At 45.3% G+C, this 24,932-nt stretch overlaps 1 protein-coding gene across 1 annotated transcript in view; it reads left to right on the plus strand.

The window, feature by feature from the left end:
- Nucleotides 1-24,932, plus strand: part of RANBP3L (RAN binding protein 3 like) — a 45,274-nt gene that overhangs the window by 8,044 nt on the left and 12,298 nt on the right. Inside the window, exons 2-11 of the mRNA XM_083154720.1 lie at nucleotides 8,320-8,378; nucleotides 8,725-8,761; nucleotides 13,659-13,736; nucleotides 14,801-14,875; nucleotides 15,595-15,666; nucleotides 16,427-16,548; nucleotides 17,092-17,183; nucleotides 21,397-21,481; nucleotides 22,514-22,613; nucleotides 24,753-24,877. Coding sequence (XP_083010846.1) covers nucleotides 8,320-8,378; nucleotides 8,725-8,761; nucleotides 13,659-13,736; nucleotides 14,801-14,875; nucleotides 15,595-15,666; nucleotides 16,427-16,548; nucleotides 17,092-17,183; nucleotides 21,397-21,481; nucleotides 22,514-22,613; nucleotides 24,753-24,877 — 845 coding nt within the window. The remainder of the gene's footprint in view (nucleotides 1-8,319; nucleotides 8,379-8,724; nucleotides 8,762-13,658; nucleotides 13,737-14,800; nucleotides 14,876-15,594; nucleotides 15,667-16,426; nucleotides 16,549-17,091; nucleotides 17,184-21,396; nucleotides 21,482-22,513; nucleotides 22,614-24,752; nucleotides 24,878-24,932) is intronic.

Consider the following 24,932-nt stretch of genomic DNA (forward strand, 5'->3'; position numbering starts at 1 on the left):
TGCCGGGTTGCTGCGGGGGACAATCAACGCAAATGCCAGGTTGCTCCCGGGATAGACCTGTGTACAAATCCCAGGTACGACCTGGGATTTGCGATCGGAAAAGGGGTATACATGTAAATTTGGGGCTGATGCAGCTTTAAGCTCATCACACATTCGATAGGTAGTGTTTAGGTAAACAGTCAATAGATCAACACCATATGGTCAAATTTTACAAGTTTGATGTACATATGGCGATGGATGAAAATTTCAACATGCTTGTTTAATAAAAAAAATTTTTTAATATACTTTACCATTCCCAGTCCATGTGGATGGTAAAGTGAGGGGACGTGAGCCATGCGAGGGGAAGTGGCACACTAATAGGGGTCCCTGTGATGAAATTTACAAATTGACACCCAGAAAAAAAACAAAAAACATATAGACCTTTTTTTCTTTTGCTCGTGTCGACTGTTTGTCTATGTTGACCTTGTCGACTATTTGTACCTTAACCGAGATTTATTTAGCCTTGAGATTGATAAAGTGCAGAGCAGTAAAGCCTTAACCCATCTGCTCCTAACTGCAATGTTACAGGTTGTGAAAAATGACAGGAGCTGTCTGGTTGTTCGTTTACATGCAAATTTATCTTCAGATCTGGCTGGTTGGAACAAAAACCTGGTTATGGATGAGAGCAAATGACAGTTGACCATTTCCTTGGAAATGCTGGAAAACTGCCAAACTGTCACTCATCCATAACCATGTTTTTGTTCCAACCAGACAGATCTGAAGATAAATCTTACTAGTGTATGGGCACCATAATCTCTCTTCACTTTAAAGCAGTGTTTTTCAACCACTGATCCGTGGCAGACTAGTGTGCCTTGAGCTGTTCTCAAGTGTGCCCCCAGATCTAGAGATGCTTAAACCAGTTTACAGCCACCACCAGTTCAAATGTTGTTTACTGGTCTCTTCTTTTCATGTAAACGGCCAATGGATTTTATTTTTGTTACCTGTGGGGACCAGTGTGATTGTTTTTTTATATATGGGGCCAATACGTTTTGTTTTCTCATTTAGTGTGCCGCAAGGTAAAAAGGTTGAAAATCACTGCTTTAAAGACATGATGTTTTATTGCTCCAAAAGTCTTGAAGAATACGGTTTTGCCTGCAGAAATTGCTTGGGGGGTATCACGGGATACAGGTGTTCAGCAGAAGTGCACTTCTTCTTGATGTCAAAAGAGATGCACACAATCCAAAAATATACTGGTAGGCTAATTGGCTCCCAACAAATTAACCCTAGAATGTCTGTGTGAGCGTGTACATGTGGTAGCGAACATTTTTTTTATTTACAGTTTCTTTTATAGATTCCGTTGCGCTTTACAATTGTAGACCATGATACAACAGACAGACTTGGAGGTAAGAGGGCCCTGCTGCAAGCTTACAATCTATAGGGACAGATATAGATTGTAAGCTCCACTGGGGCCGGGACTGATGTGAATGTTCAAATATTCTCTGTAAAGCGCTGCGGAAGAAACTGTAAATAAATAAATGTACAAAAAAACAAGGCTCACAGTCCCCTTTTATACTAATCCAACACTGCAAGCATACACCCCATTAACATTGTCATTAATGTACGCTGGCCAGTGGTCACTCCTCTGTGCCTGGTGCATGCTGCTATATTGATTGTTTAGCAGAATGGTTAAAGCAGCGGTGTCCAAACTTTTTGCGACGAGGGCCAGATTTGGTGAAGTGTGAATGTGTGGGGGCCGACCATTCAGCCTGACAGTCTTTGAATCATTAATCACATCAGAATGGTCATCCACTCTGCCCCCATTCACTCTGTCCCCCAGCCTGCCCCTTCACTGTATTTCCCCCAGCCTGCCCCCATTCACTGTATATCCCCCAGCCTGCCCCTCCTTCACTGCATGTCCCCCATTCACTGTATGTTCCCCACTCTGCAACCATTCACTCTGTCCCACAGCATGCCCCTGTCCTCTTAATGTCCATCGGTGCCTCCATTCATTGTATGTCCCCAAGCCTGACCCTCCTTCACTGTATGACTCCCAATCACTGTATGACCCCCATTCACTATGTACTCCACTCTGCCCCCATTCACTGTATGTCCCCCAGTCTGCCCCTGCTCCCCCTTCTCTGAATGGCCATCACTGCCTCCATTCACTGTATGTCCCCCACTCTGCCCCCTCCCTTCTCTGTATGTTTCCCAGCCCCTTGTGTGAGCCAGAGGAAGAAGAGGCAAAGCAGGCACTGCAAGAACAGGAGATGCTTGGGCTCCCGCTGCTGCCCTCCTCCACTCTGCATGTTATGGGAGCAAGCTTCCCCCCTTGCTGCCCCCCTCCCCAAACACTGCTGTCACTGTGATTGTGAAGTAGGGTTATATATGATTGCAGCAGCAGGGGTAGGACGCCAAACACATCTGACTGTAGCGGCCGGCACCTCCTCACTGCAGCAGACAGCAAGGTAAAGGCGCGCTCGCTGAAGCCCCACCTTCAGTGTCCTGTGCTGTGCTTCCAACATCTGATGCTCTGCCCGCTTCCAGCTGGAGGGCCACTTGAAATGACAGCACGGGCCGCAATTGGCCCCCGGGCCTGACTTTGGGCATGCCTGGGTTAAAGGTTGTGTGGCTATAAAAAGGCTGTATCACTGCCCGAGAATATTCTGTTGATCGCATAATTCTTGTATGGGCTGGAACTTTGGTAATCTCAAACCGATGGTTCTCAACTGGTCGTTAGGCTTTTCCCATGCGATGCCAGGATTTCCTGCTCTGGTTTAAAAAAAAAAATTGTTATATACCATTGAAAGTCGTCATCCAATGGCAGAAGCAATTAGATGTATGTCCTTCTGATTGGATATTTATACCGACCATCATTCTATTAATGACCTCTTTGGATGCTGACGTTGCTACTTGGTACAAATGGGTTTGAAATCTGTCTTCCGTGACACATACTAACCTAAAAATTTACGTTATTTGTACCTGAACACACATCATCCTAGGATTTTTGGCAATGTAAATGGATCCGATGCGGGTTCTGGACCTCCCCGGTTCCCGGGAATTTGCAGGTTAAACAATTCCATTGGTTCCCAAACTTTGAACCATGGCACCCTAGAGCAGTGGTCAGGGAACTCGGTCCTCATTACCCCACACAGTGCATGTTTTGCTGGTAACCCAGCAGGTGCACAGGTGTACTAATTACTCAGACACATTTTATAAGGTCTGCAGGTGGAGTTAATTATTTCACTTGTGATTCTCTGAGGAGACCTGCAAAATATGCACTGCATGGGGTAATGAGGATCGAGTGCCCTGACCACTGACCTAGAGCATCAAAAAGTTTTCAAGGCCCCCTAGGAATTGAACAATTCAGAAGCAAGTGTTACGGTGAGGGACAGAATTTGTTTCTATTTGTCCACATATGTCATGATTGGTGCTGGTTTTGCCTGGTACATTGACCCTAGATAATTTGAATTGGTCCTGGACCACCAACCCAAGGCACCCCTGCAAGCGTACTGAGGCACCCTAGGGTTTGGGAACCACTGTAAATTCTGTTTCCCTGTTCGGTACTAGAATCTGGATGTGCTTGTGACAGACACAATGGCAATGCATACAACTGCTTCCTGACTGCGGAGTGGGGGGGGGGGGGGTGTGGAGTGAAGGGTGGAGAAGAAGAGTTTAGGGGTTAGGATACTGCAAGGGAGAATTAGAGGATAGGGGGCTAGTATATCGTTTGTAGCCCTTAAAATACAGGGTATTATTGGGCAAAATCGGACTGGATATTTCATTTACACGTTCTAATGTTAATTTTTAACAAAAGGACTTATTTTTCAGCTAGTTGCACCAAATAATAAATGAACACTTTAACCAGTGGATCTCTTCCATAAAATTGCTACATCTTGTGAATTGATCAATTTTCTTCCTGATTTCAAAGCTCCCTTCAGTTTTGTTGGAAAGATCAGTATCTGCGCATTAGTTATTCCTATGGAAACTGCTCTCCCCGTCTGGCGGAGGGCAAGTACACACTGTGAGCTCATTCTGCACAGCGCTGGTGGAACAGTATGACTTTTCTAGAGTTGGACAATATTCCTCTGGATTGCTTTTAGATGCTTTTGTTTCGCAGACATAAGGGCCCCATACATCAGCAATCACAATTAATGGATTTCCAGATCCAGGGATTTTTTGGCCAGATAAATGGATTTTACAATCAATTTGACTTGCCCACACATTACAGATTTATTTCAGTGATCGGCAGATTTTTCCATCTAAAGATTGCATCTTCATATCTGGAAATTGCCCAATCGATTGTCATTTCAGCCGTTCATAATGTAAATAGATGAAGAAGACGAATTGGGAATGCCCACACATATAAAAAAGATCTGCAGATAATACCAGATTGTTAAGCATGTTTAAAAATCTGATTAAGCGATCCCTATTAATTTTTGATTGGGATTGCCAAAAGGGGGAGCCCACACATCTAAAATTAATTGTGCCAATCATCTCCAGATCTCAGGATTGTCACAATTAATTGCTGATGTATGGGGCCCATTAGTTTCTGAACCGGCAACTGTCCTGCTCCACTACATATAATCGGTTTTATTGTAGTGATTCAAAATAGTTTAATGGGTGTGAACCGGTTACGCTTGGTTTTTATAGTACTGGGTTTCAAAGAAATATTAACATTTCTGAATTGGTGGTATATAGTCCCAGTCCCTGCCCCAGTGGAGCTTACACTCTATATTCCCTACCACATGTACACGCACACACAGACATTCTAGGGTTAATTTGTTGGGAGCCAATTAACCTACCAGTATATTTTTGGATTGTGGGAGGAAACCGGAGTACCCGGAGGAAACCCACACAAGCATGGGGAGAATATACAGACTCCACACAGTTAGAGCCATGGTGGGAATCGATCCCATGACCTCAGTGCTGTGAAGCAGTAATTCTAACCATTACTGTGTGTGTGTGTGTGTGTGTTAGTGTTATAAATTATCAATAATAGTAATACACACCACTTCATATAACTATAGTATCAAAACTCATATATACTATTCCCGGGCAGCTACGCAAATAGTCCCGTGCTTGGGAGGTACAGTACATTGTTTGCCTACGTGCTGTCCCTGTTTTATTCAGTTGAGCAGGTCAGGATCCACAGGTTTATCGGATGGTTACTGTATCATTGTGCCGCTCTCTGGCAGCTGAGCCTGAATGTTGTCCTGCAGCCAGTTACAGTATTAGTCTCCTCTGATCCTGTTATTTGTGCTAGTGTTACGTCTGCCAAGAGCAGAAAACCAGTCCGTCCCAGTCTGATCCAGTGTGTGTTTGCATCACTGCCCTCCCCGGCCAAGCCTGAGCTGCTGTTCCCAGGCCGGCTCCACGTAAGAGCTGGAGAATGACGGTGACACGCGCTGTACAGTGTGGACTGTATGGAACTTCTGATAAGGAGAATACAGTATGGGCCAGATGTATCAAGCTTCAAAAGTGATAAAATGAAGAGTGATAAATAGCCAGCCAATCAGCTCCAACCTGCCATGTCACAGGCTGGGTTTGAAAAATAACAGGTAGGAGCTGATTGGCTGTCTGTTTTTCACTCTCCATTTTATCACTTTTTGAAGCTTGATACATCTGGCCCTATATGTGAGGCAGGGAACGGGATTTTTGTGGATGCAATGGAAAAATGAAAAATCGTCTATCTAGTTGCCTTTATGTCTCGGTGTATAGGTCTACCCATATGAAGTCGACAAGCATTGGGTTGACCATTAAAGGTCGACACATAAAATGGGTTGACGGGGCTAATGCCGACAGGATTGGAACGTCGACATGAGTTTTTCACTTTTTTTTTTCCCTTTGTGCCGACAGGCAGTGTTTCAAGCCCTACCATCCACTAGGGTGTGGAGGGAGAATAGAATAGTGTGCCGATCGTAGCGAGGAACTGTGCCCAAAGCTGCAAGCCACGGGAGGGCACATTCGGAACAAAAAACATGAAAAAATCATGTCAACCTAATGCTTGTGTCTACCTTCCAACCCTGTCGGCCTTAGCCATGTCGACCTATTTTTAATGTGTCGACTTAAGCCATGTCGACCCAATGCATATTAATATGGGTCGATCGATACCCATCTCAGTCTCAAGCATTTTACATATCATCATTAAACCCAGCTGTCTCTCATCCATGCACATCTGTGTCACCCCTATCTGCCCCTCCCCTTTAGAATGTAAGTTCTCGCAAGCAGGACCCTCTCCCCTCATGTCCTTTTCCTTCCCTTCCTTATACAATCATCTATTCCATAGTCCCTACAACAGCACCTGGCCCTCGGGTTCTGCCACCAGTAAGTCTGATTTACTGTTTAATGATATCTCAGTCACATTCCTATAGTTGCAGAGAATGAACCTCTTAACTCATATTCTGGACTCAGAAGCGCTGCATCCGAAGACACGCCCCCAAAATGGCGATGATATCCCTGTGTTCCACTCGCCACTCCCCTTTACTTCCTGTAAATGGCCACTGGGTGTCCCATCAACGTGCATCTAAATCCAAACCGGCACCGTCGTTCCAAGACCACGAAATATCGCCTATTTGCAACCAATTCTAAACTGCCCCGTCCTCTGAATCAGAGCAAACATCAGTGCTCATTTTTTAAAGAATCCAATTACTTACTGTGGTTTGGTTTTGGTTTGTAAGAGGAAACCCACAAAAAGGGCTGACTATGCAAACACCACACAGATGGCCTGCGACTGGGATATGAACTCATAACCTCAGCCAATTTCAGCTCCTAGACTGCGCTGACACAGCTGGAGAGTCGCTCTGTCTGCGACAGCATAAACTTACTCAGAAGTTCAATGGTCGACCAGTCTGGGACTGGCGCTTTTGTACGTTAGCGGCCGATACAAGATTATGCAGTGAGATGGCATCTGAGTCATCCCATATGCAGAGAGCGACATTGCATTCAATTAAGGGAGGAATTCAATTAGCCATGACAGGTTTTGTAGGTGAAAAAATGCAGTAGAATAATGTAAAACATCAATTGGTTACTACAGGTTACAGCAAGCAAGTGCAAACTATAGCCCTCCAGCTGTTGTGAAACTACAAGTCCCATCATGCCTTGCCGCAGTTTTGCTGTTAGGGAATGCTAAGACTGGCAAGACATGCTGGGATGTGTAGTTTCACAACAGCTGGAGGGTCACAATTTGGACATGCCTGCTTTTCCACGTATACATATACAGCACAGGTGTCCTGATTCAATTAAGGGAGGAATTCAATTAGCCATGACAGGTTTTGTAGGTGAAAAAAGGAGGTAGCTTTAACACCTGTGGCAATTCAATTGTACTCACTTTTTCACAGCCTTGTTAACACCTGTTAATGGGCGTTAACCGGTCGCTACACCATCAATCCACAGGTTATAGGGGATTTTTTTTCCAACCCGCTGAGACTGCGTAAAACAAAATCAACCTTACCACCTTGTTTCAGTCTAATTGGATTGCCCTGGGTGGTCACTTAGGTAAACTAACACAGCTAATTAAACCCCCACCCCCAAGTCATTAAATTAATCCTTTTGTCTAGTTCAGCGGTTCTCAAACTGTGGGTCCCGAAATTCTCAGCATGGGCTTGCGACTCCGTGTTGCTGACTATCAGGCTGATGACCGGCTATAATCTCAGTTAGTGATTCAAGGAGTCATAAAATCTGTTGAATTTTAGACTCCTCCCATCACTCTGTGTCTCCACAATGCTGCCATGTATGTGCTGTCTGCTGACTACACTTGTGATGTGATGGATTATGGTATATTAGACTCCTCCCATCACTCTGTGTCTCCACAATGCTTCCATGTATGTGCTGTCTGCTGACTACACTTGTGATGTGATGGGTTATGGTATATTAGACTCCTCCCATTACTCTGTGTCTCCACAATGCTGCCATGTATGTGCTGACTACACTTGTGATGTGATGGGTTATGGTATATTAGACTCCTCCCATCACTATGTGTCTCCACAATGCTGCCATGTATGTGCTGTCTGCTGACTACACTTGTGATGTGATGGGTTATGGTATATTAGACTCCTCCCATTACTCTGTGTCTCCACAATGCTGCCATGTATGTGCTGTCTGCTGACTACACATGTGATGTCATGACCTTCTGCAGTAACTTGCTGTCATTATTTATATTGTCTGATGGGGTCCCAGAGCAAAATAGTTTGAGGACCCCTTGCCAAGTTCATCCATGCTTGCTGCCCAATAAACAATAAAAACCCAGTTTGGTTTATCACTGGTACACAAAGCCGGTGACTGTTCTATATTTACATGAACGCTACCAGTGAATTCATCTGTCACATGCCTCTTGTTTTGCAGATAAAACTTTCATTGCTCAGCCAGCGTTTGTTCCTGAAAAGAAAGAGCGACCATTTAAGGTACATTTTCTCCTGTCGTTTGTTAAGTCCGAAGCTTATGTAGCGCTATTGTATACCTAGTGCGGATAAAGTTCTTAACGGTGGGATAGAGAATGCTTCCTGTTTATTTTACCCGTAACCTACTTCTCCCAGCGAAGGTGGAGGGATGTTCGATAGGAGGCCATGACTCTGGAGGCGATAATTACTATTCTGGGGCTTAATTACCTTACAACTCAATACAGTATAATGATTTAAAGTTATCCTTCTTTAAATTAATTGTAAATGTCTTTATACATATCCTATAGGTAAAACATCTCCGACAATGCTTATATGAGTTAACTGTATATATTTTTGCCTTTGTGTGTAGAGACAAGCCGGAGACCTGGTACCAAATACAGAACATGGTGAGTAGAGTTCCGTTCAGCCTGACTGCATCCCACAGATATGTAGGAGCTTTTGGTGATCAGTTGCACAGGAAGGGAGATGGATATCAGAATAATTTTTTCATTTATTCAATTGGCCCCCTCTGGTCAAGTTTATTCAGTTTCTATTAGATCCAGGGGTGTGCTCCCACCGACAATTTATTTAATGAGATTTTTACAGAAAAGAGAATGGATTGTCATATGGTGGTGCACCATTTATAGAAAAGAGTCATAAAATTTACCTTTTTATTATTTTTATTTTAAAAGAGAAGAACACGAAATATGACAAACAACAAATAACATTAACACAAGTGAAAACAGTGTGCTATTAAAAGGCACGTGCGAGTTCCCGGAGCAAATTCCCTCTATTCAATATTATCAATTACACTACTAGCTTTCTCCTTCTTGACCTTTAAACAATTGTTTGAGGAGAGAAGTGTGTCAATCTTAAATAGGTTTGTGTTCTATATACAAATAGGTTTGTGTTCTATATACAAATGTAACAGCCTGTCTGTTAGCTACTTGGATGCGGTGTTTGGTACTCAATTGGTTGAGATTGAATTAATTACCAGTTTATCTGGCGTGTTGCTGTTTGTATTATTTGTATATTGATAATACAATTGAGCTGTGTGTTATCACAGAAATGCAGTAATATCACTAATCGGTTACCCCTTTCCGTCTGAGGTCACTATTAAATCAGTGCTTACAGAGCGGGTTTTTAGGGTGATGCAGCACCTCTATTATATGTATGGGTTACTGCTAGTGAATCAATTCAATGCCCGGATAAACATTGCTACCTGGGCTAGGGTTATTAATTAAGCTGATGGTGTGGAGTTATTTCCTTACGCCGTTTATTGAGAATATAGCTTATAGTTGCGGTCGCAGGGAGACTCTTTAACCAGTACAGCTTAAACCTGCCCTATATGGACGGTATGCAATGATTCCCCCAAAAGGAGAGGCTGGTGGTAACAGTAACAATAGTATCACAGGTACTAGGTAGAACCCCGTGCTGTCGACCTGATACTATGGTCTCGTACAGCTAGCGGGGAGCCGTCCGTTCTCCGTATAACAGGTAGCTATCGGCGCGCACTCCCTGTCCTAGGGACAAGTGCCGCAAACAGGATTTCAGTTGCCGTATGTCTTTGAGTCCAACCCTGTGCCACTGTCAGCTCGTACTGCTGCTGGCGTGGTCTTAGGGTGACTAGTGACAAGAGGCTGCTAATACATTAGAGTCCTGAAAAGGACTAATAAATACATTTCATAGAACACAAAAAAAGGGGGGTAGGGAATTGCTGGAGGAACGTGCGCACGGCTGGGTCGGCCGGCGTACGCTTCGTAGGGCCCTGAGGAAGACCTACGAAGCGTAGACAGTTTGGAGATGTCTGCTGTCCCTGACAGCAGACATCCCCCCCTCGCGGCGATCGCTGCGATTGGCTGTTCAAATGTGAACAGCCAATTGCAGCGTTTTCTGTGTTACCGGCGGCTAAGCCGCTCGGTAACACAGTGATCGGTGCTGTTAAGTACAGCACCGTTCACCACCGATCGCCAGCCCCCCCCCCCCTCCCACCCGGCAGCCCCCCCTCCCTCCCACCCACCCGGCTGCCGCAGCGCCAGCACCCCTTCCACCCCCCCACCAGCCGCAGCGCCAGCCCCCCTCCCAAAGCTGGTGACCAAAATGGGGTCACATGTGGGGGGGTTCCACTGTATTGGTGCTTCGGGGGTCTTGCTAATGCGACATAGCACCCACCATTCATTCCACCACCAAATATCACTCCTTCCCTTCTGAGTCCTGCCATGCACCCAACTGGTATTTTTTGGTCACATGTGAGGCATTGCCATACTCGGGAGAAATTGGGGCACAGATTTTGGGGTGCTTTGTCTCCTTCATTCCTTGTGAAAATGAAAAATTTTGAGCCAGATCTGCATTTTTGTGTAAAAAATTACATTTTTTTACACAAAAATGCAGATCTGGCTCAAAATTTTTCATTTTCACAAGGAATAAAGGAGACAAAGCACCCCAAAATCTGTGCCCCAATTTCTCCCGAGTATGGCAATGCCTCACATGTGACCAAAAAATACCAGTTGGGTGCATGGCAGGACTCAGAAGGGAAGGAGTGATTTTTGGATTTTGCAGCACAGATTCTGGTTGAATGACCCCTGAAGCACCCATACAGTGGAACCCCCCCACAAGTGACCCCATTTTGCAAACTACACCCTTCAGGGGGTATAGTGTACATTTCAAACCCCCAGGGGTTTCACCAATTTTGATACAACTGAGCTGTGAAAATGAAAAATTAAATTTTTTCATTTTCACAGCCCAGTTGTATCAAAATTGGTGAAACCCCTAGGGGTTTGAAATGTACACTATACCCCTAAATGAATTCCCTGAAGGGTGTAGTTTGCAAAATGGGGTGACTTGTGGGGGAGGTTCCTAACTTTTAGCACTTATGGTGCCTAGAAACCTACATGGTGCCTAAAAAAAAATCTCATAAAAAGGAGGCTCCAAAATCAAGTAGGTGCTCCTTCTATTATGAAGCCTGTGGTTTGGTCAACGTGCACACTAGGGCCACATATAGGATATTTATGAAAACAAAAGAATTGGGGGAATCAATTTTTAGTCACATTTCTCTAGTAAAATCTACTGTATTCGTTAGAAAAATGTATTAAAATTGAAACTCTGCAAAAAAAAAAGAAATTTTGAAATTTCACCGACACTTTGTTTTAATTCCTGTGAAACACATAAAGGATTAACAAACTTCCAAAATGCTGTTTTGAATACTGTGGGGGGTGCAGTTTTTGAAATGGCATCATTTATGGGGGTGTCTCACATACAAGTCCCTCAAAGTCACATCAGAACTGAACTGGTCCCTAAAAAAATCAGTGTTTGAAATTTTCTTGAAAATTTGAGAATTTGCTATCCATATTTGAAGCCTCCTAGTGTCCAAAAAAATGAAAAGGAGGTTGAAATAATGATTGCAACATAAAGTAGACATATGGTCTTTGTTAGTTATTAACTATTTTGAGTGGTATGTTTATTTGTCTCACAAGCAGAAAATGTGACATTTTGCAAATTGCTAAATTTTCCATTTTTTCATGACATTTTGGTATTTTTCACAAAAAAACACAGACTGTATCGACCCAAATTTACCACTAATTTGAAGTACAATGTGTCACGAGAAAACAGTCTCAAAATCACTGGGATAAGTAAAAGCAAAAAAAAGTTATCCCCACTTAAGTGAAACATGTCAGATTTGAAAAAAATGGCTCTGTCAGGAAGGGGTTAAAGGTCAAGAAGGAGAAAGCTAGTAGTGTAATTGATAATATTGAATAGAGGGAATTTGCTCCGGGAACTCGCACGTGCCTTTTAATAGCACACTGTTTTCACTTGTGTTAATGTTATTTGTTGTTTGTCATATTTCGTGTTCTTCACTTTTAAAATAAAAATAATAAAAGGTAAATTTTATGACTCTTTTCTATAAATGGTGCACCACCATATGACAATCCATTCTTTTCTGTAAAAATCTGCATCCCACAGAGACCATTATTTATTACATGACGTCAGCGGCCGTCCCAAATTCGGCAATCATCGATGGAAATAAAAGTCAATTTAGACCTTTTTATTTCCGACGGGGAGAAAAATCATTCGATGGACGATGATTCATTGGGTCGGCGCTGACCTGTTAGCTCGGCTGCGAGTATATAAGCACACAGATCTGAATCAGGCGCTTCATTTGCTTATTTAAGTCGTGCGCCATCTTGTGGCCATCGTTGCGCAAAAAATGTGGATTCCCCCATAGAGGTCAAGAGCAGCATTAGCCTTTTTATTAAATGATATAATTGTAGTAATTCCTTTTATCCATTTATAATGTGATTTGGTTATTCCATTGCTATTATAGTTATGTATCTCCTTGAGCATGCAAAAAGGGCACTTATGTGGAACTACATATCCCAGCATGCCATTCACAGTTTTAGCACAACCTAATAGCAAAACTGTGACTGGGCATGCTGGGATATGTAGTTCCGCATGAGGAACAACTATCTTATGTCACAATTGGAGACAGAAGTCCTGACTGCCTCACACGTAAAGCAGTCGCAATTGTGGTATTCTGAGCGCTACGCATATATGTGACCACATCGCCCACAGCCCACTAGTATTGACATTTACATCTGCTTAGTGCAGAAGTCATCATTGCAAAAGGTGCAAACTCTGCATACAAAATAATAGAGATGTGCAGGTTCTGATTTACTCTGATTTCAAAGCAGGATCTTATTGGCTATCAACTGTCAACAACTGTCATGTGATTTGGGGTAGCCAATAAAATCCTGCTTTGAAATCAGAGTAAATCAGAACCTGCACATCTCTACAAAATAAGGGCCTGATTAATAGTTAATTTTGCGAATTCACAATCAGTGTGATTATCAAATGACTGCGCAGGATTGTAGCATGCATGCACGAGCCCAAATAACAACACAATCCCCTCACAATTTGACTGACGGGAAATCGAAGTTTGTGGGTGGTAACCGGACCAGGTGTTTCCACGCATTTTAAGGGATGGTCTGTGACATCAGCGCCAGCCTCGATCAGCCTGTTTCTGTAGAGTTGTGGAAGGGTTAGAACTACTCAAATTTGCACAGATCGTTTGATGGTTCCTGAACTGCGTATAGATTTGCGGGTGGATCACTGGTGGCGATCCGTTCGCAGTTCACTAGCACGGTGGCGGAACAGAACTGAGATACAAGTTAATGGGATTTGTTTTGAATCCATCTGATGCAGCCGGTCGCTGTTCCCTGAAGTCTGCGCAATTGCTACTGTATATAAAATAAGAAACGTTGTAAATGACTGTGTTCATGTAAACACTGTGTATTTCCTGCACCGCAGGTTTCTGTGCTTATCCGGAAAAGAGGCTGCGATCGTCCTCGTTTACCTGTAGGCCCACCCACTCTTCTGCCGAGACTGGTAGGATATTCCGATCTCTCCTATATCAGGCTGATAAACTGAACTTTTATTTGGTTTTAAAGCATAGAGAAAATATTCCAAATTTTGATAACTGTTAAGGAGCGTACACATGGAACGATTTGAAGGACAATGGGCCTTATTCTGGTTGACTCGCTCAGGCGTGAATTCACCCTGAGAACCGATGTTTTGCATATGCAGCAGCATTTCTGCGCATGTGTATACATTGGTAGCGAGCGAATTTGGTGTAAGTTTTTCGCAGAGTGCACACTACCTGCCTTCTGGGGGGGGGGGGGTTACTGGCCAGGGGCATTGGCATATGCATACCATATGTAATGCTGGGCATACATATGGTAATGCGGTCCTGACGCACGTGCGGGGGGCGGGCAGCTGACCTAACCGGATGTCAGCTGCCCGCCCATATCACTGCATTTCTTCGCTCATATGTACGAGTGGGCTGGACCCCCCGTACATATGCATATGTCTTTCCCATCATTCGATGGTCGGCTACCATCGAAAGATTGGGGAGGTTCCCACTGGCATGCGAATGGTTGTTTATGTAAAACTTCCATTCGCGTGCCGAACGAACCTGGCGTACGAATGGGGGTGGGCGTACCACCGTTCGCCGGGCGGGGTCTGGATGACTCGCAAGGGGGCGAATTCACGCCCGAGCGATTCAACCAGAATAAGGCCCAATGCGCGCGTTCCCAATCGATGGGAACGACCAATCATTCTAATCGTTCCATGCATCGTTGTGCGCGTACTCGTCGATTGTTAACGATAGTATATGATCTTTCATTTATGCAGGAAGATCATAATCCTATATTTTGTGAAGTGTATCAAATCGTTCCGCGTGTATGCACGATGAATGATTTGATACACTCGTGAGCGATGTCTGATCGCTTCGGCATCATTCTGTGTGTACGCACCTGTACATCTCTGTAGCCCACACTAAAGCTTATTTATCAACCATTAATCACTTATTATTATTATTATTATTTGCTGGCGTCTACTATGGGTCTCTCTGCGGAATCTTCTAATAATATTTGCTGTTCTCCTGTTTTCAGGTAATGGCGTCTCGGACAAGCGAGTTCGCTCTTCCTCTTTCAGCTTCCTGACGGCCTTCCCTCCAAATCAGCCAGGTAAGAGCCAGCAGTCATTATGGTACCAGCATAATGAGCGAATGACTCCCCCGGCATTGTGTGAGAGCCTCCAGCAAAGCGGATAACTCTTTTCATCTGTCACTGCTCGCATTAAAAGGGTAACCTTGCCAGCAGGAAGGACGCAGGGAGGGGGGGGGGGGCGTGGGGCGTTGGAGGAAACAAAAATCCTAAAAGCCATCATACTTTAGGGATTAAGTATATGGTAATATAGGCCAAAGCACAAGCAGGCGGCATTGGCACACAGCCATATCAGTGGGTGGGTCACACTAGTGCGGCAAGCAATGGTAGGCGGAGTCACAGCTGGCAGAGGTGGCCAATCAGCCGTTTAATGCACTGCTAGGCATATGGGGGGGGGGGGGTGCACTCAGTAGCTAGTGGTGCAGTAGATGTTTTCAGGGGTACCTGTCAATATGTTCCTAACTGTCATTTGAAAAATGACAGTTATGAGCTGGTATGTTATCTCCATCACTTTACTGCTCTCTCCAGTCTAGTACACCTAATATGTGTGTGTGTGTGTGTGTGTGTGTGTGTGTGTGTGTGTGTGTGTGTGTGTGTGTGTGTGTGTGTGTGTGTGTGTGTCGCTGCAGCTGCAGCTGCTTACTTACCAGCATTAGGTAATTATCTTTTTTATGTGTACTCTCATTATTATAACATTTTTATTTTTTTAAATTATATTTGCCTTTTTCATTTCTTCACAGCATTAAAGAACAATGTTTTCATGCCTCCGTCAATGCTGCAGGAGCCTCCTACACAGTGTGGCAGGGACAATGGTAAGTGCGGAACGGGATTCTGACGAACCTTCTCACCCCTGCGCCGTATGTCCCCGACCTCTGTAGGGATCAGGCACATTATTAGTGATTGCACATGTAACAAAACGCACACATTCTATCTGCTCCATCTAACTCAGGTCAAAGAATTGCTAGAAGATGAGCGCATATCGCTCAAACACGTTCCACCCCTTGTGAGCGCCTTATCTGGCCATAAGGTGCCATGCGTCCATAATACATCCCACTCTGTAATCGCCACACAAAACCATAGCAGGAAGCTGCTCTTCTTGTGGGCGTGTCCATGTAAATTGTGTAATTAGGCCCCACCCCCTAGATGCATACTGACATGTTTTGTGGGTATATAGAAGAGGTCTGAGCCAAAATGACCCCGACCAATTACAGCATTCTGCTGCAAGGGGCGGGGTTCTGACTGTGGTCAATCAGGTATGATTGGATACATTTACTAAGATGGGATTTCTATTGCTATCTTACCCCCACAGAGTGTAATTTTATTTACCCCTGATTGCCGGCACTATTGGGGATGTTTAACCTGTAAGAGGAAGGAGAAACAAAATTCCTGATAACTGCCGTTTTCTTTAAACAGTTGCAATAAACATGTGGATCCGGGATCAGTTCCCATATCCCTGTGATCTTGTGCAAAAAATGGCCGTGTAAAAACAATTGTAGTATCTGGTATTCCGCCAATATCTGTTACGGTAAAAATATTTTTCTGCATGAAAACTGACTCGAAAAATATTTGCAGGTTTGCATTCCTGGACGGTGATTAAACCAGCAACATTACAGCCTCCGCAAGTATCTGGGTGCAAAGACGCGGAGGAAACCGAAACTGGGATGGTACTCAGTAGATGTCCGCCTGATCCTAAGGTACTATGCTTGTATGTACATATGGAGATGGAATGAGAAATACTGTGTCTAAAATATAACAAAGCAGCTGATTGGTTGCAATATGTCATTATGATTCGCCCGAATACAACATATTGGGCCGACAACACTCCAGTGTGTACCCAGGTTAAATCTATTTAAAATCTTTGGGGTATATGTATCAATGATTGTCGAGAGTATAAGTTGAGAAGAGATAAGTCCCCAATCATTCCATTTCTAACTGTCATTTTTCAAACAGCCTGTAAAATAGCAGTTAAGAGCTGATTGGTGATTTATCGGCAAAGTTTGAAATATCTTCTCCTTTTATCTCCATTTCAAAATCATTGGTTGGCAAACAACAATGGCTGCCAGACACTTTGCTATTGCTCCCAGGATTACTGTTATTTAGGTGTAATAATAAAGAATATTTTCCTGACTGACAATTCGCTGGATATATTTTTTTTTTTTTTTGTGCGCCTTTGTAGTCAGATAACCCTGTTGTGCACCTTTAGAAATGTGACTACAGTTTTTTATTTAATTTAACAGGCTATTACTGAAAAAAACAGTGTTTTGGTAAATAATGCCGGACATCCAAAATCTCCCACTGGATCTGCATATACTTTGGCCATGGAAACAAGGTAAGAGGATAGCACTGTTAAACAGGCATTCCCAACCACAGTCATCAAGGAACACTAACAGTCCAGTTCAGGTTTTGGGGATTTCCATGCTTGAGCACAGATGGTTAGATCAAAATAACGGAGGTACTAAGTAAGTCACCTGTGCACAAGTTAGGCCCTAACTTGAGCACAGGTGACTTACTTAGTACCTCTGTTTTTTTGATCGAACCATCTTTGCTCAAGCATGGAAATCCCTAAAACCTGAACTGTTCGTATGCTTTTGAGGACTGCTGTAAATGTTTAGACCAGAGGGGAATAGATTTGTCGTTCAACAGCAATTGATTTTGGTTTGCTAATGCTTTGCTTCCTATCAGACACCTGTATCTGATGACTCCAAAGGTGGCCATACACTAGTAAGATTTATCTGCCCAATAAATTGCATCTGATTTCCCGTGAACTTCCCTGGCAGCTCCCCGGATTTGACCGTATAACCAAATAGCTACAAATTGCCTCTGAATTTTTTATGTGTAGAGTCCAATAAAAGTGATGTCTTAAATGAATAACCATTTCAAGTAATTGATATATAAAAGAGTGCGCCCAAAAAGGCACATTTGTCTTTTAGTTTGCCCTTAGCAAACAAACCCCTTCTTATTCAGCTCCCCAGGAGGGCTACATACAATTTGACACTTGATGTGCCATTTTGTACATCCAATTTGCCTCAGATAAATTGACTGCAATTTATCAGATGCAATAAATTGCATGCAATTTATCTGATGCTCATCACGTACAATCCGATTTATCTATGACATGACACTATCCATGACAGCCCAAAGCGTTGTGAGCGGACGTGTTACGCATCCTCCCGCACTTTTCATACCCCCACTATCCACGTCGACGTGGATAGTGGGGGTATGAAAAGGGCGGGAGGACGCGTAACACGTCCGCTCGCCACGCTTCGGCCTGTCATTATATAAGACATTAGCATAGTGACTGCATGTCACACTGCTATGTGTGTGTATAGTGGTGCTGTGGACAGAGGGAGGGGGACACTGTGCTTTGATTCCCTGTCTCAGTCAGTGCTGCAGTCTAGCATTGCTGCTGCCGCCAGTGTGCTTGTTGTTACAGGGAGGAAGTGAGGGCTGAATGACAGCAGAGTACGTTTATCTGCTGTGCAAGCACAATGCCGCACTGTACTTACTGCACGCTCACCTGTACAGAGACAGCGCGCACAGGGTTAATGTGCCTATACTTTTATAGACCGTCTCATGTTACGGCCAGGCACTGTGAGTAAATGTAGGAGGGGGGGGGGGGGCGGAGAGAGGGACACCGGCCTGCCCCTGCTGGCAGAGGGGGATATGGAGAAGGAGAGGGAGGGGGGGTGGGGGTGGCGGAGCAGAGGGTCCATGTATTGAGCGTATGTAGCGAGACTGACCGGCAGAACACTACGCTGTCTGTCTGTGTGCTCTGCCTGGTCAGAGTGAGAAATGTTGTTCCACTTCCTGCCGCTGTACTGCGTATCTCCTAGTTCCCCGGGTCTTGCGAGATGATGATGTCATCATCTCGCGCGTCACTAGAGGGACGCAGACACAGCAGCCTTGGCGCCCAAACCCCACCTCTCCCGGTATGTTAAGCACATCAGATAAATTGACTGCAATTTATCTGATGTGCTAAATAGTAGCCACAATTCGCACTTGACAAGTGCGCCCACGATAAATTTAATGAGCAGCACATCCAATCTATTAGATCCGATCCGATGCACTCGGGAGCGCGCATCGGATTTAATGTCAAACACATGATATTTCATCCGATATATCGGCCGATGTAATCGAAATCGCACTAGTGTATGGGCACCTTAAGTGGTCGGTATGTTGTAGCCCAGTAATTATCAAACTATGGGCGAGATGTATTAAACTGAAAATGCGGTGAAACCCCAGTTTTACCTCATTTTCCTATGTATCAAAACCCGGCCACACGAATACCGCATTGTAGGGTATCGTCACCTTTGGGTGGCGATACCCTATAGAAGCCTATGGGCTTCTTTTCGCCGCCTCCCACGCAAACCCACCGCCTCGCCGACCCCCTCTCCCCCTCCCTCCGGCTTACCTTCCTGAAACGTTCCCTCCTGGACCCCGGAAGGTAAACCCCTCCTCCCCCTAGTGAAGCAGACAGACCTCCTTCCGGCTGCAGGTGGGAGGAGGAGGCGCCGGGGACAGCCTGCTTAGCTGTCCCCGGTGTGAGGGGAGCAGGAGGCGGCAGGAAGGTGACTGAGACCCCCCCACACACCACAGTACAGGTATCGCGGGGGGCCTCCGTCACCGCACCGCGATGCCAGCCGCATATGTTAGTACGGCGGGCGGCGATGTATTTTAATACATCCCGCCCTAAGTCCGCAAACAGATCACGTTCTGCAGGTCACCCAGCAGATCCCACATGTTTAAAAAGATCCACAGGTGGGGCTAATTATTTCACTTGTGATTCTGTGAGGAGACCTGGAAAACATGCACTGTTTGGGTCCTGAGGACCTGTGTTACAAAGATAGGGTTAGTACATGCCTGGATCATTGTCTTATCCTGAACAGCCTGAGTTAGATTATTGCCTGTAAAGAGTACAATGACTTCCTTTTTCACATGGGAGAGGTGTATCGAGCCTTGGAGACAGCTGTCCCCAGCTGTCATTTATCTAGCAGGTTTTCAAGCTGGGTCCTCAGGACCCCACACAGTGCATGTTTTGCAGGTCTCACCACAAAATCAAAAGTGAGGATCTTTTCAAATGTGTCAGTGCGTAATGAATGCACCTGTGCACCTGCCGGGTGACCTGGAAAACGTGAACTGTGTGGGGTCCTGAGGACCGACTTTGAGAACCCCTGACCAAGCACAGTCTTCCAGAAGTTGGTTTGGATGCCTTGGCAGCTTCTGTTTTATCTCCCTCCAAAGCCTGATAGATCTCGCCCAAAGGCCCAGTCACCATTATGTATGTAGTAATTGACTATTCCCATTATAATACCATCATGTTTAAGAAAATCAAAGTAAGAGATAATGGGGCAGATGTATTAAGCCTGGCGAAGAGATAAAGTGGAAGGAGATAAAGCACCAGCCAATCAGATCCCAACTGTCAGATTTCAAACACAGCTGATTGGCTGGTGCGTTATCTCCTTTCACTTTATCTCTAGTTTATCTCTTCGTCAGGCTTAATACATCGGGCCCACTGAGCCTATTTCTCATTCGCCCGTTAGCGGGAATACGGGCACATATGGCGAGTTTAGCAAACTGCGCAGGCATCAAAGAGAAAAAAAATGCGGTAAAAACCCCATTAACGCATTGTGGGATGCACTAAAGACCCCCTGCCAGGTTACTGCGACGGGGGCATTGCCAGCAAAAGCTGGCGATGCCCCATAGAAGCCTATGGGGTTCTACCGTGACCCCCCCCCCCCTCTTAACACAAGAGCTGTCCTTTGCCATAATTATTGCATAGGTTAGTGCACATGCGATGATGTCTGTGGTAGCCGGCGATGCCCGCGTTTATTAGAGAATCCGTCTCCTGTCAATATTATTGGTCATTTCTGGGCATTCTAACTTGTGTGCAGTTCAAGAGCAGACCTGATGGTACTTGTAGGTCCATGTGCAGCGTCCGACCGGGCCAAATCCACTTTAGTTGATGCCAGAAGCGAGTACAATCTATCACTGTACCAGTGTGCGGAGATCACCAGTAACATGGCCAGTCGCCTTATTTCTGGTGATTTTTGTGCAGGACTTCAGACCTAAACTATAGAATGTAAGCTTGCGAGCAGGGCCCTCCAACCATTTTAATTGCCTGTAACTACCCAGTTTATTTCACCCCTATTTCTAATTGTAAAGCGCAACGGAACTTGCTGCGCTATAGAAGAAACTGTTAATAAATAAATGTACTCACTACAATCGAGACCTTTATGTAAACTGTCTGGCATTCATGGTAGGGCTGCAGGAGGGGGCCGGGCTTGTGCTCAGCATTTATAGAAATGTTACACAACATCGTAGTAAAAGTCTCCTTAGAGTCCTGAGATGTTCTCTCAGCGCCCAGACTCGGCTGCCGTCTCTGGGTTTGTGGCTTAAGATATCAAGAACCTGCGCGTGGTCACCAGTACGGCCATTGTCCTGTGACCAGGTTAACCCCAAAACCCATATTGTTTATGGTTGTGGATTGGCTGCGGTTATGGCTGTGGTTGAATCCTCTCACTGTTCTTTCTCTCTTTATCCAGAACGCAGCCGTTTGAGCAAATGTTTGTCCCGCTCAAATACAAAGCCGACTTTGTCTTCGGGGAGAACATGGAGAAGAGAGTCATGGTGAGTTCCTGCAGAATCTGACTAGGACAAGCCCCCAGTTATGTTTGTGTTTTTAGGATCATCCAATGTAGTTGTTGTAGTCAAAATATCTTGACTTTTTTTTTAAATAAAATGCATTATTAATTAGATACACAGGGCACATATAACAGCGCCGGAGTTCACGGAGGTGGGGCTTCTTTTTTAAAGGTCACTTAAAAAAAAAAAAAGTCCCACCTCCATGAACTCAGGCGCTGTTATCACTTAGGCAAACTCAGCTTAGGTTCTAATCGCCCTCTATGGGGGTCGTGGACCCCCATGAGGGAGAATAGCGCCTGTAAGGCAGGATCCTTACTGTTGGGCTTTTAACAGTCAATTGCAAGATAGGAAATCTGCACTAACTGGCTGAGACTGCGAACCAATCGCCAGCCTAAGAAATGCCAAGTTCCGTTTCTCTCTCTGCAAACGATCCTAGTTATACACAGAAGAGTCACATCCACGTTCCAGATGTATACCCATTAGCCTGAGGAACCCACATGATTGACATGTGTGATTTTAATCCTATCACGCATTAGAGGCTCTGATTCTTTCTACCATGTATCAGAAACTCACGTCAGGTGGGGCAGAGAGATTTGGGAGAGGCTTGTCCAAACTCGGGTGTAAAAATAAAGCTTTCCAGTGTTTATGGATTACATACAATAGCAGTCAGTATTTACCCTGCATAGAAAAAAAATATATCAATGTATGCGCACCACTTGCATTGCAATACAGTTTATCCACGTATAAAATGACTGCTTGTTTAGGCTAAACTCTCGACTTTATCGGATAGTTCAGGCCTTGTCTAGGGTATAACCTCAATATTCCATCATAAGCCATGTATGATCTCTGTCCTGCAACAAGGAAGACCACACAGATTGCTGCATCTTCTCGTTTAAATATATATATTACACTGTCACTATGGCTGGGTGGAAACGTGAGAAGAAAGCGGCTATGTACTGTATAAAATCACATGTGCTTATTTATAGCCGAGTGCCAAACTATTCACTCTATTTTCAGATTCCCAAGAGACCGACTCCATCTCAAACCAGTGCCCCCCAGTGCAAGCGGGAATCTGCGTCAACCAGGGGATCGTGTAACAGGAACTGGCCGTATCCGAGTAAGACGCTGTATATATTGCTGTGCGCCGCACTACACTATATATTGCAGATGCATATTGGCCATTGCAGTGTGATATACATGGTTTAATTTACAGTTTATGCTTCTATGAAAGGTCATTACTCCATGTGCCTTTCACAGTGCAGACGGGTCTCCTGTTCTCTGCCTGTGATTGCTTGTTGCCCATTTCCCGAGAAGCCTGCTGTCTTCTAGACCAGCGGTTCCCAACCGTTTTTTCTCTCCCCTACCCCTTGATTAGGTTTTTCATTTATGAGTGCCACAGTATCCACAGTTCTTAGAGTGGGAGTGAGTGGTGTGCGTGTTCTTATATCAAGGAGTAGCGTGAGGTCAGGAATCGGGTCCCTCTGTGTCTGGCCCCTGGCTTTGTACTGTCTCCGGTAGCGGAGGATTAGTGTGCGGTCTGGAATTGGGTCCCTCGGTGTCTGGCCGCTGGCTGTGTACTGTCTCCGGTAGCGGAGGAGTAGTGTGCGGTCAGGAATCGGGTCCCTCTGTGTCTGGCTGCTGGCTGTGTACTGTCTCCGGTAGCGGAGGAGTAGTGTGCGGTCAGGAATCGGGTCCCTCTGTGTCTGGCCGCTGGCTGTGTACTGTCTCCGGTAGCGGAGGAGTAGTGTGCGGTCAGGAATCGGGTCCCTCTGTGTCTGGCTGCTGGCTGTGTACTGTCTCCGGTAGCGGAGGAGTAGTGTGCGGTCAGGAATCGGGTCCCTCTGTGTCTGGCCGCTGGCTGTGTACTGTCTCCGGTAGCTGAGGATTAGTGTGCCGTCTGGAATCGGGTCCCTCTGTGTCTGGCCGCTGGCTGTGTACTGTCTCCGGTAGTGGAGGATTAGTGTGCGGTCTGGAATCGGGTCCCTCTGTGTCTGGCCGCTGGCTGTGTACTGTCTCCGGTAGCGGAGGAGTAGTGTGCGGTCAGGAATCGGGTCCCTCTGTGTCTGGCCGTTGGCTGTGTACTGTCTCCGGTAGCGGAGGAGTAGTGTGCGATCTGGAATCGGGTCCCTCGGTGTCTGGCCACTGGCTGTGTACTGTCTCCGGTAGCGGAGGATTAGTGTGCGGTCTGGAATCGGGTCCCTCGGTGTCTGGCCGCTGGCTGTGTACTGTCTCCGGTAGCGGAGGATTAGTGTGCGGTCTGGAATCTGGTCTCTCGGTGTCTGGCCGCTGGCTGTGTACTGTCTCCGGTAGCGGAGGATTAGTGTGCGGTCTTGAATCGGGTCCCTCGGTGTCTGGCCGCTGGCTGTGTACTGTCTCCGGTAGCGGAGGATTAGTGTGCGGTCTGGAATCGGGTCCCTCTGTGTCTGGCGGATGGCTGAGTACTGTCTCCGGGGTTCCCACTAACGCCTGTAGGATTAATGCCGCTGCTTCCCCCACCCGTGTCAGTGCGGGGCAGATGATCGCTGATGTCTGAGGGCAGAGCAGGTAGCTCCCAGTGGATTGCTGATCAGGCAAAAGCACGAGCAGACGATGATGACGCTGCAGACTGAAGCGGAAGTGATCCAACGTTATTCATTGGAAATGGGAGACTTCTTCCGCCATCAGGAGACTACTTCTTTCACCATTACCAATAATATTTTCAAGTACCCCCAACCGGTCTGCAGCATACCCCCACGTTCTAGACTAAATCAATATTCACAAACAGACTGGTCCAAAATGTTTTACGGTACTTGTGACAGACCCTTTCCTACTGTGTCGGTGCATCTACAGATGCGTTCTCAGCTCCAACCGGTCATGTGTTTGAAAAATGACATTTGGGAGGTGATTGGCTGGAGAACCATTTATCACACGTAATGAGTTTTATTGTCCACAGCGAGTTTTATCACGCATTGATAAATGGGGCCCAAATGCCTGATTCACTTCGTAGCCGCATCCAAACGCACTTATAGGTTCATAGAGTTAGATGTATCAATCCTTGGAGAGAGATAACGTACCAACCATCACCTTCAAACACAGCCTGGAAAATGGCAGTTAAAAGCTGACTGGCGGTCCTGTATATCTCTCCAAGGTTTGATACATATCCCCCTTAGTCCATTTAGGATTTAGTCAGAGTAACTCTTTATATAGCGACATATTCCAGTAGTGCTTTACAATTGGGAACAAACCACTAAAACTGATTTGGTCTGTTGCTTTATAGAACACCGATCGCATAAAAGCCTAATAGAGTCTGCCGCAGCCTACACCTCCCGGCCGAGACTAAAGTATGAACTGGATCAAGTGGAGGTGATCACCGGAGAGGAGTCAGAGCGCAATGTACTGCAGGTTAGTCTCTATTTTATATATTGTGGCAGGGACAGCATAATTCCACATGAAGTGA

The sequence above is a fragment of the Crinia signifera genome, chromosome 1 (genome assembly GCF_055691185.1).
Source record: "Crinia signifera chromosome 1, ASM5569118v1, whole genome shotgun sequence".
NCBI lineage: Eukaryota > Metazoa > Chordata > Amphibia > Anura > Myobatrachidae > Crinia > Crinia signifera.